The 15829-nt window shown below is 38.4% G+C and overlaps 1 protein-coding gene across 10 annotated transcripts in view; it reads left to right on the top strand.

The window, feature by feature from the left end:
- OVCH1 (ovochymase 1) overlaps nt 1-15829 on the top strand; it is an 88672-nt gene that overhangs the window by 40739 nt on the left and 32104 nt on the right. For 8 of the 10 annotated variants that reach the window (XM_059935554.1, XM_059935556.1, XM_059935552.1 and 5 more), the window contains 3 exons: nt 1120-1276; nt 1599-1700; nt 4314-4538. The exons of 1 other annotated variant lie outside the window; for it this stretch is intronic. In XM_059935554.1, the coding sequence (XP_059791537.1) occupies nt 1120-1276; nt 1599-1700; nt 4314-4538 (484 nt within the window). The remainder of the gene's footprint in view (nt 1-1119; nt 1277-1598; nt 1701-4313; nt 4539-15829) is intronic. One more of the 10 variants, XM_059935559.1, reaches the window with a different exon arrangement.

Here is a 15829-nt window from a genome sequence, read left to right as displayed (position 1 = left end):
AGACACAGCTGATTTCTATATGTTCATTTTGTGCCCTGAAACTTTACTGTATTCATTGATAAGTTCTAACAGTTTTTTGGTGGAGTCTTTAAGACTTTCTGTATAAAAAGACTTTCTTGCCTGATTGCTCTGACTAGGACTTCCAGACTATATTGCATAGGCATGGTGAGGATGAGCACCTTTGTCTTATTCCTACTCTTAGAGGAACAGCTTTCAACCTTTCACTGTTGAGTAGAATGTCAGCTGTGGGTTTGTTATATATGGCCTTTATTATGTTGAGGTATGTTTTGTTTATACCCAAGTTGTTGAGAGTTCTTAATCATGCAAGAATGTTGCATTTTGTCAAATGCTTTTTTGTACTATTGAGATGATGATACGATTTTTAACTTTTACATTTATTAACTTGCATATGTTGAACCACCCTTGCATCACTGGAATAAATCCCACTTGATTATGGTGATTGATCCATTTAATATACTGTTGAATTCAGTATGCTAGTATTTTGGGGGGATTTTTACATCTATGTTCATTAGGGATATGGGCCTAATTATCTTTTTTGTAGTGTTCTTTTCTGGCTTTAGTATGAGGGTAATGCTGACCTCATAAAATGAGTTTTGGAGTATTCCCTCCTCTTCAGTTTTTGGGTAGACTTTGAGAAGGATTCTTGTTTAAATGGTTAGTAAAATTCACTAATGAAGCCATCTGGTCCTAGGCTTTTCTTTGTAGGGATGTTCTTGATTATTGATTCAATCTCCTTTCTTGTATTGGTCTGTTATGATTTTCTTTTACCTCTTGATTTGGTGTTAGTAGGTGGTATGTTTCTAGGAATTTATTTCTTCTAAGTTTATCCAATTTTTTGGTTTATAGTTGTTCATAGTGGTCTCTTATGATCCCTTGTGTTTCTGTGGTACCAGTTGTAATGTTTCCTCTTTCATTTCTTTTATTTGTGATTTCATTTATTTAAGTCTAAGTATTCTAAGGTATACAAATTGATAAAAATAAATCTTTACGAAATTAAAGAAATATATTATGAATAAATTATTGATTATCCCTGTTCCAAAATTGAAAGCAGGAGTTCTGTTTAAAGCAATTTTAGAACATGTTTTCTTGGTGTTTCAGGGAGATTCTGGTGGGCCATTAGTATGTAAACATGAAAAAGCTCCCTTTGTCCTCTATGGCATTGTCAGCTGGGGAGCCGGCTGTCCCCAGCCAAGGAAGCCAGGCGTATTTGCCAGGGTGAGTGTCTTCTTGGACTGGATTCAATCCAAAATCAAAGGTAAATATTTTTCAGATATTATAAAATGGTGCCTCTTTTTTTTAGAGTGGGTTTGGGAGAGGTGAGAGTGGTGGAAATCAGCATTATGAAAGAGAAGACCATAATATAGTATTTTATTTATTTTAGTTTCTAAACACATTAAAATACACATTAAAATTCTGTAAAAATAAGTTCTTCCTTAGGCAGGTTATGGTAAAACTGACATTTCCTGAGGCTGCTTTAATCCTAGATTTGCATTCTCTTTGAAAAAATCTGCTCTGGAACAGACTACATTTTGTCCTTAGGCTTTCATCTTTATTTACTTTTAACATGTTCTCCCCAGATGCAGGTCCTGTTTTACTTCAGATAAATAAAGAAAGCAAAATCTTAACAAGACAACAATTGCCACCACCCACACCTTCAAGAGACAGTGCATCTGGGCCAGGTAGTAGATGTTCATGTTATGCCATTAATATAGCTAGTAAGAATTTAGCAAAAAACATTGCTCGTCTGGGTTCACTAATTTTCTTTGGAATACCGTAAACTGTGTCTTCATTCTGGTTGGTAGTTTAAGCTGAAAGACAGGAGAGTTGTTATTGTTACTGTCTAGGGATCTTTTCTACCCTGTAGATACAGCTGTTGCAGGTAAAAAAAAAAAAAAGTCTTGTGGTTGTGAACAGTGCTTGAATTTTGGAGAAGTTCACAGAATTATTCTGACCTCTGAGCTATTTATTGCTACATGAACAAAGGCCCTTAGGCTTTCAGGTATCTTGCTAGATAAAGACTCTGGATATTAGATGACCAAGACCAGTATCAGTGTTAGTGTCTCTCTTAATTCTCCCCCAATTGTCAGTGTCTGTTTGCTAATAGGATTTTTATTTTTAGTTAAAAGCAAAAAGGAACTGGAGATTTAGATGTCTGTGATAGATTTATAAGGAGATAAAAGTTCCATGATACCATCATTCTTGGTTTCCAAATGGTCAGGGTCTTTCCCTTTTCATCCATCTCTGCCCCATCCATCCCCATATACACTCAAGCCCAATAGACAACTAGAAAGAGTTGGAGGAAAATTGAAAAGGATGCAAGAGAGAAGGGGGAGATTGCTAGAGTGATGACCTTCAGTAGAAGAAAATGGATGAGATATAGTGTCCAGGTGGAAGGGTTGGTCTTGGATAGGAGCAAAGTGCAGTTTATCCATAGTTGCCAAATGGAAAACAGAATATCTAGGCACTGCTGCTTTTGTATGGGTACATGTGGGAATGGGAATGGCAGTTCTCCTGTAATTGCTTATATTTTCTTAGCACATGAAACAGAGGATTGAGGGAGAGGCTCTGAGGGTTTTGAGAGAAAAAGGAGAAAGTAGTAAACAGTTCTCAAAAAAAGTGACCAAGTGCATGGACTACGAAAATGTCGTAGAATTGTTTGGCAGCATAAAAGCCTCTGAGATGAATGATCATAAATTTAGAGGGAGACTAATCAGTTAGTTTGGTTGTATGTTTTCCTCTGGAGACACTGAGGCATACCACATAGATGCAGCCCAGGTGGAGAGTAGATTCAATCACAGTGGGTTTTTCCAAGTATACAAGAGTATAAGGGAATTGAGAATGTGTGTGAGGAATAGATTAAAATGATGGATGGTTGGAATTTAAGCTAGGAAAAGAGTGAAGCAAGGATGAAAAGTTAAGGAACAAGAAAAGGTGGTGGGGTAGATGAATTACAAGTCTCAAAAGGTGAAGGAATGTTGGTGTAAGCTGAAAAATAGAAGGTTGTGGTTGGAGATGGTGGTTCTTGAAACTGAGTTTATGCAAGGCTTGCAGTTATTGTTAATGACCAGGTCTCTAGGGGCTGACCCTTTGGAGGAGTGAATGAGGTCAGGTGAAGAACAAGATCATTGGAGGAAAGTTGAGAAACTGAAAATATTCAGTGCTGGAATCATCATCTGTATGGCTATTGAAATCAGCAAGATATATGGTAGGAATAGTGTTGGAGAAAATGACTGCTAAAATCTTCTAGGAATGAAGTGGAGTAACTCAGGGACCAGTTATGGGTGGTACGTTCTGACAACACAAGAGTCAGGAGTCAAAAAGAGTCAAAGAGCCGTATTTAGATTAAATTAAATCTGGAATTGGGATTGAGATGGAAAGCAGACTTAGGTTTAAGATCATCATAAAACCTAGTGATTTTGATGGTTTAACTGAATAATTTCAATGAGTGCCAAAGTAAGTTAATGCATGTTAAGCACTTAGAATAGGGATGGTATGACCCATGATGAGGGTCAGTAAGTGTTGTGGTGTAGTGACCATCAAGTGTGTTCTTTGAACTGTCCCATTCAGACTATTAGAAAATGAACATTGTTAAAATGCAGAGAAGATATTTCTCATTTGTATGTGTTCAGAAATACTTATGCATACCAAAGAACTTCCAAAGTTTTACATATAAAAGGGTATTGTTTTATTTTACTTCTATGAATATTCTATGAGAAAAAGTGTTAGGATTCTGCCATATTTAACACCTACCCACTCCCACCACTTGCTTTTTATACAAGGGAATGAATGAATCTTAGCAATGGTTTTTTGAAATTGTTACCCCATTTACAATAAATAGTGAGTGGTTGGGAATTCATGACTTTATATGATTCAGTTCCTTTTCTTGATCTCAGTCACAAGCTCCATGAATGTAATCATTTGTCCCAGCAAGATAAGTGCTCAGTGAAATCAATGAAGCTTTTAGGAACAGATCTTCAGTTGCATCTCAAAGAAGGAAAAAAAACGAAAACAGGCTGGATGCAATGCAGTCCACTGTGCATTTTCTAAGAAATTGTTAAAATTCAGTTAAAAGTCATTTTAAGTAATTATTGTTTAAATTATACTTCTACAGCCTCATTTCACAAAAGTAGGACACATTAAATGGGATGATCATTTTACCCAAGAACTTGTAACTGATGGTAATTGTTTTAATTTTCTTCTTGCAAGCCTAAATTATTCAAGTTTATGATAAAATCTCATTTTTCTTTGTCTTATTTGTGTGGTCCCTGGTGTCCCTATGTTCTGAATCATAGGCTGTTACTCTGAAGTGGAACTGGAAGAGCCCAGAGGCTTTTTTTCCTCTCCAAGATATCCACTGGATTATAGAGGAAAACTGGAATGTTCTTGGGTGCTCAGAGTTTCACCAAGCAGTATGGCAAAATTTACGGTTGAGTATCTGTCACTCCCTGGGTCTCATGTGTGTCGCGATTCAGTTCTGACTATTTATGAAGAAAACCACAATGAGAGAAGGATGTCAGGTAAACCTTAGGGGCATTTATACGTTGTGCTGGGAGCCTTTTCTGTGTAGGCGGCTTACGATGAAAGGGAGAGTTTGACTTGGTAATAATACTGAAATGTTGATTCATGTAGTAGGCGTGACTTTTTTCCTAGGCACATTTAATATTTTCAAAATTTGAATTTACAAAACAGGTATACTAAAGGTTGAGTGGAAGTGTTTGTATGTATGTGTATTCGGAAAAAAAAAAAAGACGGGAGAACCCAGATTCTTCAAACATAACAGAACCATGCCAGAATGCCAGGAATGTGTGTAAGACAGAGGAGGGGTTAAGATAATTAAAAATCATGCAGGGGGTAAGGTGCTGAATTTTCAAATAAAGCAAAATACATTAAAGGTTTTTAAAATGGTAGAATTAAAAAGATTTGCTAATAACATACCAACTGTCATTTCATTTCCTGTACAGGCAAACCTGGTTTTGTTCAGCAAACTTGCCACCTGTTCTTTGTATAGGTGTAATACAGGCTTTTTGGCTCTCAGTAAAGGGGGAGGTGGGAAGGTGTTGGAAATAATTTGGTTGATAGGGATACCTGGAAAGAAAAGTTTATGTATGTTACTCTGAGTGTGTGTGATTCACACACAAGTGCACGTGCTTGATTCAGGAGTATACGGAGGCCAGGGAATTGCTTTGAGATTGAGATTGTTTTCTCAGGATAAATTCTGAGAGATTGAATTATTGACTTAGAAGGCTCAAACATTTATTTAAAGGATCTTTCTTTAGAAATACTATCTCATTTAGACTGCAGAGAAAACGATTAACTGCCTATCCCACATTGCACATTTTCCCCCTATGATCAGGTTACCGTCCCCATCCACCCTGAATAAAATGGCTCGAGATCTCCTGGTAGCTGCAGTGAAATCCAGACTCCCTAGGATGACCTTTTGCCTCGCTCTCCCTTAGCTCATCTTGCTCTCCCCTCAGGGCCCTTGTCCATCTACCTCTCCCAGCTCTACAAAGAACTCTTCCTCATCCATCTATTCAAGTCTTGACTAGAATGTGCCTTTTTTTTTTTTTTTTGATTTGACATTTTTAAATATAATTTGAAAGGTTACTTTCCATTCACATTTGTATAGCTAATACAAAATACTGGCTCTATTCCCCATGTTCTACAGCACATCCTTGAGCCTATCTTACACCCAATGGTTTGTACCTCCCACTCCCCCATCTCTATATTGACACCCTCCCCGCTGGTAACCACTAATTTGTTCTCTATATCTGAGCCAGCTTCTTTTTGTTATATTCACTAGTTCTTTTTTTTTTTTTTCCATTGGAGTATAACTGCTTTACAATGCTGTGTTAGTTTCTGCAGTACAATGAAGTGAATCAGCTATATGTGGACCCATATCGCCTCCCTCTTGGAGCTCCCTTCCCCCCACATCCCAGCCATTTAGGTCATCACAGAGCACTGAGCTGAGCTCCCGGTGCTGTACAGGAGGTTCCCACTAGCTATCTATTTTACACATGGCGGTGTATTTATGTCAAACCTAATCTCCCAATTCGTCCCACCCTCCCCTTCCCTGCCTGTGTCCACATGTCTCTTCTCTACATCTTTGTCTCTATTCCTGCCCTGCAAATAGGTTCATCTGTACCATTTATCTAGGTTCCACATATATGCATTAATATACGATATTTGTTTTTCTCTTTCTGGCTTACTTCACTCTGTATGACAGACTCTAGGTCCATCCACATCTCTACAAATGTCCCAGTTTTGTTCCTTTTTGTGGCTGAGTAATATTCCATTGTATATATGCACCACATCTTCTTTATCCATTCATCTGTCGTTGGACATTTAGGTTGTTTCCATGTCCTGGCTATTGTAAATAGTGCTGCAGTGAACACTGGGATACATGTGTCCTTTTGAATTATGGTTTTCTCAGGGTATATGCCCAGTAGTGGGATTGCTGAGTCATATGGTAGTTCTATTTTTAGTTTTTCAAGGAACCTCCATACTGTTCTCCACAGTGGATGTATCAATTTACATTCCCACCAACAGTGCAAAAGGGTTCCCTTTTCTCCACACCCTCTCCAGGATTTATTGTTTGTAGATTTTTTTGATGATGGCCATTCTGACCGGTGTGAGGTGATACCTCATTGTAGTTTTGATTTGCATTTCTCTAATAATTAGTGATGTTGAGCATCTTTTCATATGCCTCTTGGCCATCTGTACATCTTCTTTAGTGAAATGTCTATTTAGGTCTTCCGCCCATTTTTTTAATTGGGTTGTTTGTTTTTTTGATATTGCGCTCCATGAGCTGTTAGTATGTTTTGGAGATTAATCCTTTGTCCATTGCTTTGCTTGCAAGTATTTTCTCCCATTCTGAGGGTTGTCTTTTCATCTTTTTTATGGTTTCCTTTGCTGTCCAAAAGCTTTTAAGTTTCATTAGGTCCCATTTATTTATTTTTGTTTTCATTTTCATTACTCTAGGAGGTGGTTCAAAAAAGATCTTGCTGTGGTTTATGTCAAAGTGTGTTTTTCCTATATTTTCCTGTAAGAGTTTTATAGTATTCAGTCTTACATTTAGGTCTTTAATCCATTTTGAGTTTATTTTTGTGTACAGTGTTAGGGAATGTTCTAATTTCATTCTTTTACATGTAGCTGTCCAGTTTTCCCAGCACCACTTATTGAAGAGGCTGTCTTTTCTCCATTGTATGTTCTTGCCTCCCTTGAAATAAATTAGGTGACCATATATGCATAGGTTTATCTCTGGGCTATCTATCCTGTACCATTGATCTATATTTCTGTTTTTGTGCCAGTACCATACTGTCCTGATTACTGTAGCTTTGTAGTATAGTCTGAAGTCAGGGAGCCTGATTCCTCCAGCTCTGTTTTTCTTTCTCAAGGTTGCTTTGGCTATTCGGGGTCTTTTGTGTTTCTATACAAATTGTAACATTTTTTGTTCTAATTCTGTAAAGAATGCCATTGGTAGTTTGATAGGGATTGCATTGACTCTGTAGACTGCCTTGGGTAGTATAGACATTTTTACAATATTGATTCTTCCAATCCAGGAGCATAATATATTTCTCCATCTGTTTATGTCATCTTTGATTTCTTTCATCAGTGTTGTATAGTTTTCTGAGTACAAGTCATTCACCTCCTTAGGTAGGTTTATTCCTAGGTATTTTATTCATTTTGTTGCGATGATAAATGGGATTGTTTCTTTAATTTCTCTTTCTGGTTTTTCATTGTTAGTGTATAGGAATGCAAGAGATTTCTGTGCATTAATTTTGTAGCCTGCAACCTTACCAAATTCATTGATTAGTTCTAGTAGTTTTCTGGTGGCATCTTTAGGATTTTCTATGTATAGTATCATGTCATTTGCAAACAGTGACAGTTATACTTCTTCTTTTCCAATTTGTATTCCTTTTATTTCTTCTCTGATTGCCATGGCTAGGACTTCCAAAAATATGTTGAATAAGAGTGGCAAGAGTGTACATCCTTGTCGTGTTCCTGATCTTAGTGGAAATGCTTTCAGTTTTTCACCATTGAGAATGATGTTTGCTGTGAGTTTGTCATACATGGCCTATATTATGTTGAGGTAGGTTCCCTCTATGCCCATTTTCAGGAGAGTTTTTATCATAAATGAGTGTTGAATTTTGTCAAAAGCTTTTTCTGCATCTATTGAGATGATCATATGGTTTTTCCCCTTCAGTTTGTTAATATGGTGTATCACATTGATTGATTTGCATATATTGAAGAATCTTTGCATTCCTGGGATAAATCCCACTTGTTCATGGTGTATGATCCTTTTAATGTGTTGTTGGATTCTGTTTGCTAGTATTTTGTTGAGGATTTGTGCATCTATGTTCATCAGTAATATTGGTCTGTAGTTTTCTTTTTTTTTGATATCTTTGTCTGCTTTTGGTATCAGGGTGATGGTGGCCTCGTAGAACGAATTTGGGAGTGTTCCTCCCTCTGCAATTTTTTGGAAGAGTTTGAGAAGGATAGCTGTTAGCTCTTCTCTAAATGTTTGATAGAATTTGCCTGTGAAGCCATCTGGTCCTGGACTTTGTTTGTTGGAAGATTTTTAATTACAGTTTCAATTTCATTATTTGTGATAGGTCTGTTTATATTTTCTAATTCTTCCTGGTTCAGTCTTGGAAAATTGTACCTTTCCAAGAATTTGTCCACTTCTTGGACATTTTATTGGCATATAGTTGTTTGTAGTAGTCTCTTATAATCCTTTGTATTTCTGTGGTGTCAGTTGTGACTTCTCCTTTTTCATTTTTAATTTTATTGATTTGCATCCTCTCCCTATTTTTCTTTATGAGTCTGGCTAAACGTTTATCAATTTTGTTTATCTTCTCAAAGAACCAACTTTTGGGACTTCCCTGGTGGCACAGTGGTTAAATATCTGCCTGCCAAGGCAGGGGACACAGGTTTGATCCCTGCTCCAGGAAGATCCCATGTGCTGTGGAGCAACTAAGCCCATGTTCCACAACTACTGAGTCTGTGCTCTGTAACCCACGAGCCACAACTACTGAAGCCCATGCGCCTAGAGCCCGTGCTCTGCAACAAGAGAAGCCACCTCAAAGAGAGGCCTGTGCGCTGCAACAAAGAGTAGCCCCCACTTGCTGCAACTAGAGAAAGCCCACATGCAGCAATGAAGACCCAATGCAGCCAAAAATATAAATAAAATTTTTTAAAAAAGAAACTTTTAGTTTTATTGATCTTTGCTCTTGTTTTCTTTGTTTCTATTTCATTTATTTCCGCTGTGATCTTTATGATTTCTTTCCTTCTACTGACTTTGGGCTCTCTTTGTTCTTCTTTATCTAGTTGCTTTAGGTGTAAGGTTAGATTGTTTATTTGAGATTTTTCTTGTTTCTTGAGGTGAGACTGAATTGCTATAAGCTTCCCTCTTAGAACTGCTTTTGCTGCATCCCATAGGTTTTGGGTCTTCATGTTTTCATTGTCATTTGTTTCTATGTATTTTTTTATTTCTTCTTTGGTTTCTTCAGTGATCTCTTGGTTATTTAGTAGTGTACTGATTAGCTTCCATTTATTTGTGTTTTTCACAGTCTTTTTCCTGTAATTGATTTCTAATCTCATAGCATTGTGGTCAGAAAAGATGCTTGATATAATTTCAGTTTTCCTAAATTTTCCGAGGCTTGATTTGTGACCCAAGGTGTGACCTATCCTGGAGAATGTTCCATGTGCACTTGAGAAGAAAGTGTATTCTGCCACTTTCAGGTGGAATGTGATATAAATTTCAATTAAATCTATCTGGTCTATTGTGTCATTTAAAGCTTGTGTTTCCTTATTTATTTTCTGTTTGGATGATCTGTCCATTGGTGTCAGTGGGGTGTTAAAGTCTCTTACTATTATTGTGCTACTGACGATGTCCCCTTTTATGGTTGTTAGCATTTGCCTTATGTATTGAGGTGCTCCTATGTTGGGTGCATAAATATTTATACTCGTTATATCTTCTTGGATTGATCCCTTGATCATTATGTATTGTCCTTCCTTATCTCTTGTAACAGTCTTTATTTTAAAGTCTATTTTATCTGATACGAGTATTGCTACTCCAGCTTTCTTTTGATTTCCATTTGCATGGACTATCTTTTTCCACCCCCTCACTTTCAGGCTGTATGTGTCCCTAGGTCTGAAGTGGGTCTCTTGTAGACAGCATATATGTGGGTCTTGTTTTTGTATCCATTCGGCAGTCTGTGTCTTTTGGTTCGACCATTTAATCCATTTACATTCAAGGTTATTATCGATATGTATGTTCCTATTACCATTTTCTTAATTGTTTTGGGTTTGTTTTTGTGGATCTTTTTCTTCTCTTGTGTTTCCCACCTAGAGAAGTTCCTTTAGCATTTGTTGTACAGCTGGTTGGGTGGTACTGAATTCTCTTAGCTTTTGCTTTCCATAAAGCTTTTGATTTCTCCGTCAAATCTGAATGAGATCCTTGCTGGGTAGAGTAATCTTGGTTGTAGGTTTTTCTCTTTCATCACTTTATCCTGCCACTCCCTCTGACCGGCAGAGTTTCTGCTGAAAAATCAGCTGATAACCTTATGGGGATTCCCTTGTATGTTATTTTTTGCTTTCCCTTGCTGCTTTTAATATTTTTTCTTTGAATTTAATTTTTGTTAGTTTGATTAATATGTGTCTTGGTGTGTTTCTCCTAGGGTTTATCCAGTATGGGACTCTCTGCGCTTCCTGGACTTGGGTGACTATTTCCCTTCCCATGTTAGGGAAGTTTTCCACTATAATCTCTTCTAATATTTTTTCAGACTCTCTCTTTTTCTCTTCTTCTTCTGGGACCCCTATAATTCGAATGTTGGTGCGTTTAATGTTGTCCCAGAGGTCTCTGAGATTGTCTTCAATTCTTTTCATTCTTTTTTCTTTATTCTGCTCCTTGGCAGTTATTTCCACCATTCTGTCTTCCAGCTCACTTATTCGTTCTTCTGCCTCAGTTATTGTTATTGATTCCTTCTAGTGTATTTTTTATTTCTGTTATTGTGTTGTTCATCTCTGTTTGTTTGTTCTTTAGTTCTTCTAGATCTTTATTAGACATTTTTTGTATTTTGTCGATCCGTGCCTCCATTCTATTTCCAAGACTCTGGATCATCTTTACTATCATTACTCTGAATTCTTTTTCAGGTAGGTTGCCTATTTCCTCTTCATTTATTTGGTCTTGTAGGTTTTTACCTTGCTCCTTCATCTGTGACATATATTTTTGTTGTCTTTTTTTTTTTTTTTGATGGGTGGGATTGTGTTCCTGTCTTACTGGTTGTTTGGCCTGAGGCTTCCTGCACTGGAGTTTGTAGGCTGTTGGATAGAGCTGGGTCTTGATGCTGAGATGAGGACCTCTGGGGGACCTCACTCTGATGAATATTCCCTGGGGTCTGAGGTTCTCTGTTAGTCCAGTGGTTCGGACTCGGAGCTCCCACCACAGGAGCTCAGGCATAACCCCCCACTCGTGAACCAAGATCCTGCAAGCCAAGCGGAGCGGCAAAAAAAAAGGAAATAAAAGAAAAAAAAGGAGCAGAACAAAGAGTAAAAATAAAATAAGATTAGAAAACTAACAGATATGTTAGAAAAAATTAAAAAATAAAAATGTAGATGAAACAACAACTGGAAGGTAAAACAGAAGCACCATAGTGAAAAAGAGGAGGAAAAAAAGCTGGAAAAGGCCTTGGTTGTTGGGGGCTGGGTTTAGGCAGGGGTGGGGTTTAGGTGGTGGGTAGGACCTATGCTTAGGACCCACAGCACTGGTAAAGGCCCTGGGGGGGGGGGCGCGGTGCTGAGGTAGCAGGAGGGGCCCAGGAGTGCATCTGGCCTTGGAGGGTGGAGGACCAGGTCTGGCACCCCAGTAGGCTCCCTGGGCCCAAGTGGGCAAGGGAAACACTAGACATGTTCCCCTTGATCCCCTGGTCCAGGAGGGTCCCCCCGGTCCGCCTCTCTTCCTCTTACCCCCTCCTCCCTCCCTCCTATGTCCCTAGGTCCCCTGCAGCTGGAGCGGGCCTTGGAGGGCAGAGGACCCAGCCTGGGAGCCCAGCAGGCTTTCCAGAGCCTGACTGGGGGTGGGGAAACACCCTCTGCACCTCCCCTGGTCCTCTGATCCTGGAGGGTCCCTCCCTATCTGCCTCTCCTCTTCTCCCCCCATCTCCCTCCTATGCCCCTAGGTACAACACAGCCCGGAGGGGGCCTCAGAGGGCAGCGGACCCGGTCTGGGAGCCCAGCCAGCTTCCTGGGGCCCAGTTGGGCAAGAGAAATGCTAGGCATGCTCCCCCATGATCCTCCGAGCCCCTAAGGGTCTCTTCAGGCAAGGGAACCCCTCCCCTCTCCCAGCCACCCCTCAGGGGCACCAGTCCTGTCCAGCCTCCACCTCTCCTCCCCTCTCACTACCCCTGTGTCCTACCTGGTCATTCGAGGGTTTCTCCCATCTCCTTGGGTGTTGAGGTCCCCCACCAGCGTCCAGCAGGTGCCCTAGTTTTGGGGAGATGCAAACTCAATGTCCTCCCATGCCACCATCTTGACTCCGCCCCCCCACTAGTTGTATTTTTTAGATTCCACATGTAAGTGATATCAAATAGTATTTGTCTTTTTCTGTCTGACATATTTCACTTAGCATAATGCCCTACAAGTCCATCCATGTTGCTGCAAATGGCAAAATTTTGTTCTTTTTTTATGGCTGAGTAGTATTCCATTGTGTATATATATCACATCTTCTTTATCCATTCATACTTAGGTTGCTTCCATATCTTGGCAAGTGTAAATAATGCTGTTATGAACTTTGGGGTGTATGTATCTTTTTGAACTGGAGTTTTTGATTTTTTTGGATATATACTCAGGAGTGGAATTGCTGGGTCATATCGTAGTTCTATTTTTAGCTTTTTGAGAAACCTTCTTACTGTTTTCCACAGTGGCTGCACCAATTTACATTCCCACCAACAGTGTTCAAGGGTTCCCTTTTCTCCACATAGAATGTGCCTTCTTAATGAGGCCTACCTGATTGATGTGAATTGCATCACTCCCACCTCTGTACTTCTTAGTGGCCCTTCTCTTGGCATTACTGTCTTCTAACCTATGGTGTTGTTTCATGTTTTCATGTCAGTGTCTTCCCTATTGATATGAGCTTCTCAAGGACTGAAACTCATCTCTTCACTTCAGGAATCCCCAGTGCTTAGAACGGTGCTGGACAAAATGAAGGCATTTAATAAATGAGTGACTGATTAAAAGGTCACCTCCTTAAAGAGGCCTTCTTAGTCTAAAGTAGCATCATCCTTCACCTCCCACAGTCGTTTTCTATCATATTCTGTTGGTTATTTCATTTGTAACAGTGGTCTCTATTTGAAATCATCTTCTTCACTTATCTGACTCACATGAAAGCATCATGAGAACAGCGATCTGGCTATTTATTTTTCCCTACTATGTCTCCCCAAACTGGGATAATAGAGACGCAGAACATTTTTTTTTTTTTTGGCATGAATGCATACTGCTAAATTATTCTTCAGAAAGACTAAATCAGGGACTTCCCTGGTGGCACAGTGGTTAAGAATCCGCCTGCCAATGCAGGGGACACGGGTTTGAGCCCTGGTCTAGGAAGATCCCACATGCCACGGAGCAACTAACCCCGTGCACCACGACTACTGAGCCTGTGCTCTAGAGCCCACGAGCCACAACTACTGAGCCCGCATGCTGCAACTACTGAAGCCCACACACCTAGAGCCCATGCTCCGCAACAAGGAAGCCACCACAATGAGAAGCCCGCGCACCGCAATGAAGAGTAGCCCCCGCTCGCTGCAACTAGAGAAAGCTCACGTGCAGCAACGAAGACCCAACGCAGCCAAAAATAAATAAAATTTTAAAATAAATAAATAAATATATTAAATACTTGTTTTAAAAAAAAGAAAGACTAAATCATTTTTCACTGCCATTAGCAATACATAAGAGCCTCTTTCACCATGCCCATAACCTGATATTATCAATTTAATAAGCATTTGTACTTTTTAAAAATCATTAATGGGGATAAATTTTTTTCATGTGTTGGTTAGCTATTTGTATTTTTAAATTTGTTGTCATTACCATCTATTTTTAAATTTGAGTATTGATCTTATTATTGGTTTATAAGAGCTATATATATGTATATATATTATATATATATAATACTTTTTCCTTTGTCATAAGTTACAAGTACTTATTCATAAGGTTGTTGTTTGCCTTTAAATTTTGTGTATTTATATGTTGATGTAAATATTTTTAAATTTAATGGTTTAAATATATTCATATATATCTTTGATCTTTGATTTATCTCTTTGCTTTTATTTTTAAAAATTAATTTCCCAATCCGAGGTCAGAAATTTTTTAATTCAAAAAAGCTTAATCCTGCTGAAATATATTTTCTCATATGGTAAAATGGCCTTATGACTGCTTCCTTTTTTAAAAAAAAACTATTTTATCTCTAATTTATAGCTATCTTTATCATATACCAGATTCTCATATAGAAATAAATGATTTCTGGGAAAACTTGCCTTTATCATTATCCTACTGAAAACGATGTTTGACTTTGTTGTGGATTACCTGGGGAACCCCTATAATTTTTCAATGCAGCATTTCTTTGATTTGAAATTGTCAGCTTGAAACTTGTGGAATTGTTCTCTCCTTCAGATGATAGCTAGTGGAACTGTAGGACTATGATAGAAATATTACCTCTTACTCAAGTCAGGTAGTATTCTAGTACACTGTAAAATGCTATGTTTTTCCCTGTGGGAGCCAGAAACCATTCAAGAGCTGCGTTCATCTCTTCTTGCTATAAATAAATATTTGCTTATTCTTCAAATAGTATTTCAACATCATTTACCCTAAGATGTTATGCCAACTAATGTTTTTTTCTTCTTGTATATAATCTTCTCCCTTCTTTCCTCCCTATAAATATATACGGAACACCTACTGTGGGCCAGGGACTGACCCTTCTCAGTTGTGGGCATCAGTAGTGAACAAAATGGACAAAATAAATCCCTGCCCTTACCAACCTTATATTCTAGTTGGGAGAGGACACATAGTGCAATAAAATATATAATATGTTAGACAGAAGGGCTGGGGGAAAATGAGGTGGGAAGGGAGAGAAGAAGCATCTGGGATGCAGGTGCCATAGAGTTGTATGCAGTATAACTGGCAGAAGTCTTACTGAGCAGGTGACATTTAAATAAATGTTACAGAATGATACTGAATTATTCTTAATAGTAGGTGACTTTGATTCTAAGAAAGTCAAGGGTTCTTTCTATACCTTTTTAATCAGCCCTCTGAATCATTTTAGAATTATGGTTATAATTTTATGTTCTGTCTTTGACTTAGGTTCTCAAAGTAAAGTGGTCAAAAGAAGATTGGATGTAGGGAAAGAATAAATTTTCAGGTAGAAAAAGTTTTCCATCATGGATTTTCACAGTGATATATTTTTAATAAATAGGTTACTTTTCTAGGAGAAAAATGGCACATCAGCCTTATTTTAAAGATAAAATAATTTGCTACCTATTGTCCTTCAAGGGAGCAGTGTGACATAGTGGACTGTAATTTGCTACCTATTGTCCTTCAAGGGAGCCATGTGACATAGCTGACTGTAATAGGTATTGAATTTTTGAACCTGGCTTCCAATCCTGACTCCCCACCATCAGTCTGTGACTTTGGGTGAGTCATTTGAGTTCTGGAACCCTGCTACTCATTTGGCAGAGTGGAGTTTAAGTAATTGCTACGCATAAATTAGAGAACTGTTAAAGAAGCAAATGTTCTTGTTTTTTATCAAATTTGATTT

The sequence above is a fragment of the Balaenoptera ricei genome, chromosome 10, assembly GCF_028023285.1.
Source record: "Balaenoptera ricei isolate mBalRic1 chromosome 10, mBalRic1.hap2, whole genome shotgun sequence".
In the NCBI taxonomy this organism is placed as follows: domain Eukaryota; kingdom Metazoa; phylum Chordata; class Mammalia; order Artiodactyla; family Balaenopteridae; genus Balaenoptera; species Balaenoptera ricei.
Note: the sequence above shows the minus strand (reverse complement) of the source record. Positions and strands in the feature narration are given on the sequence as shown.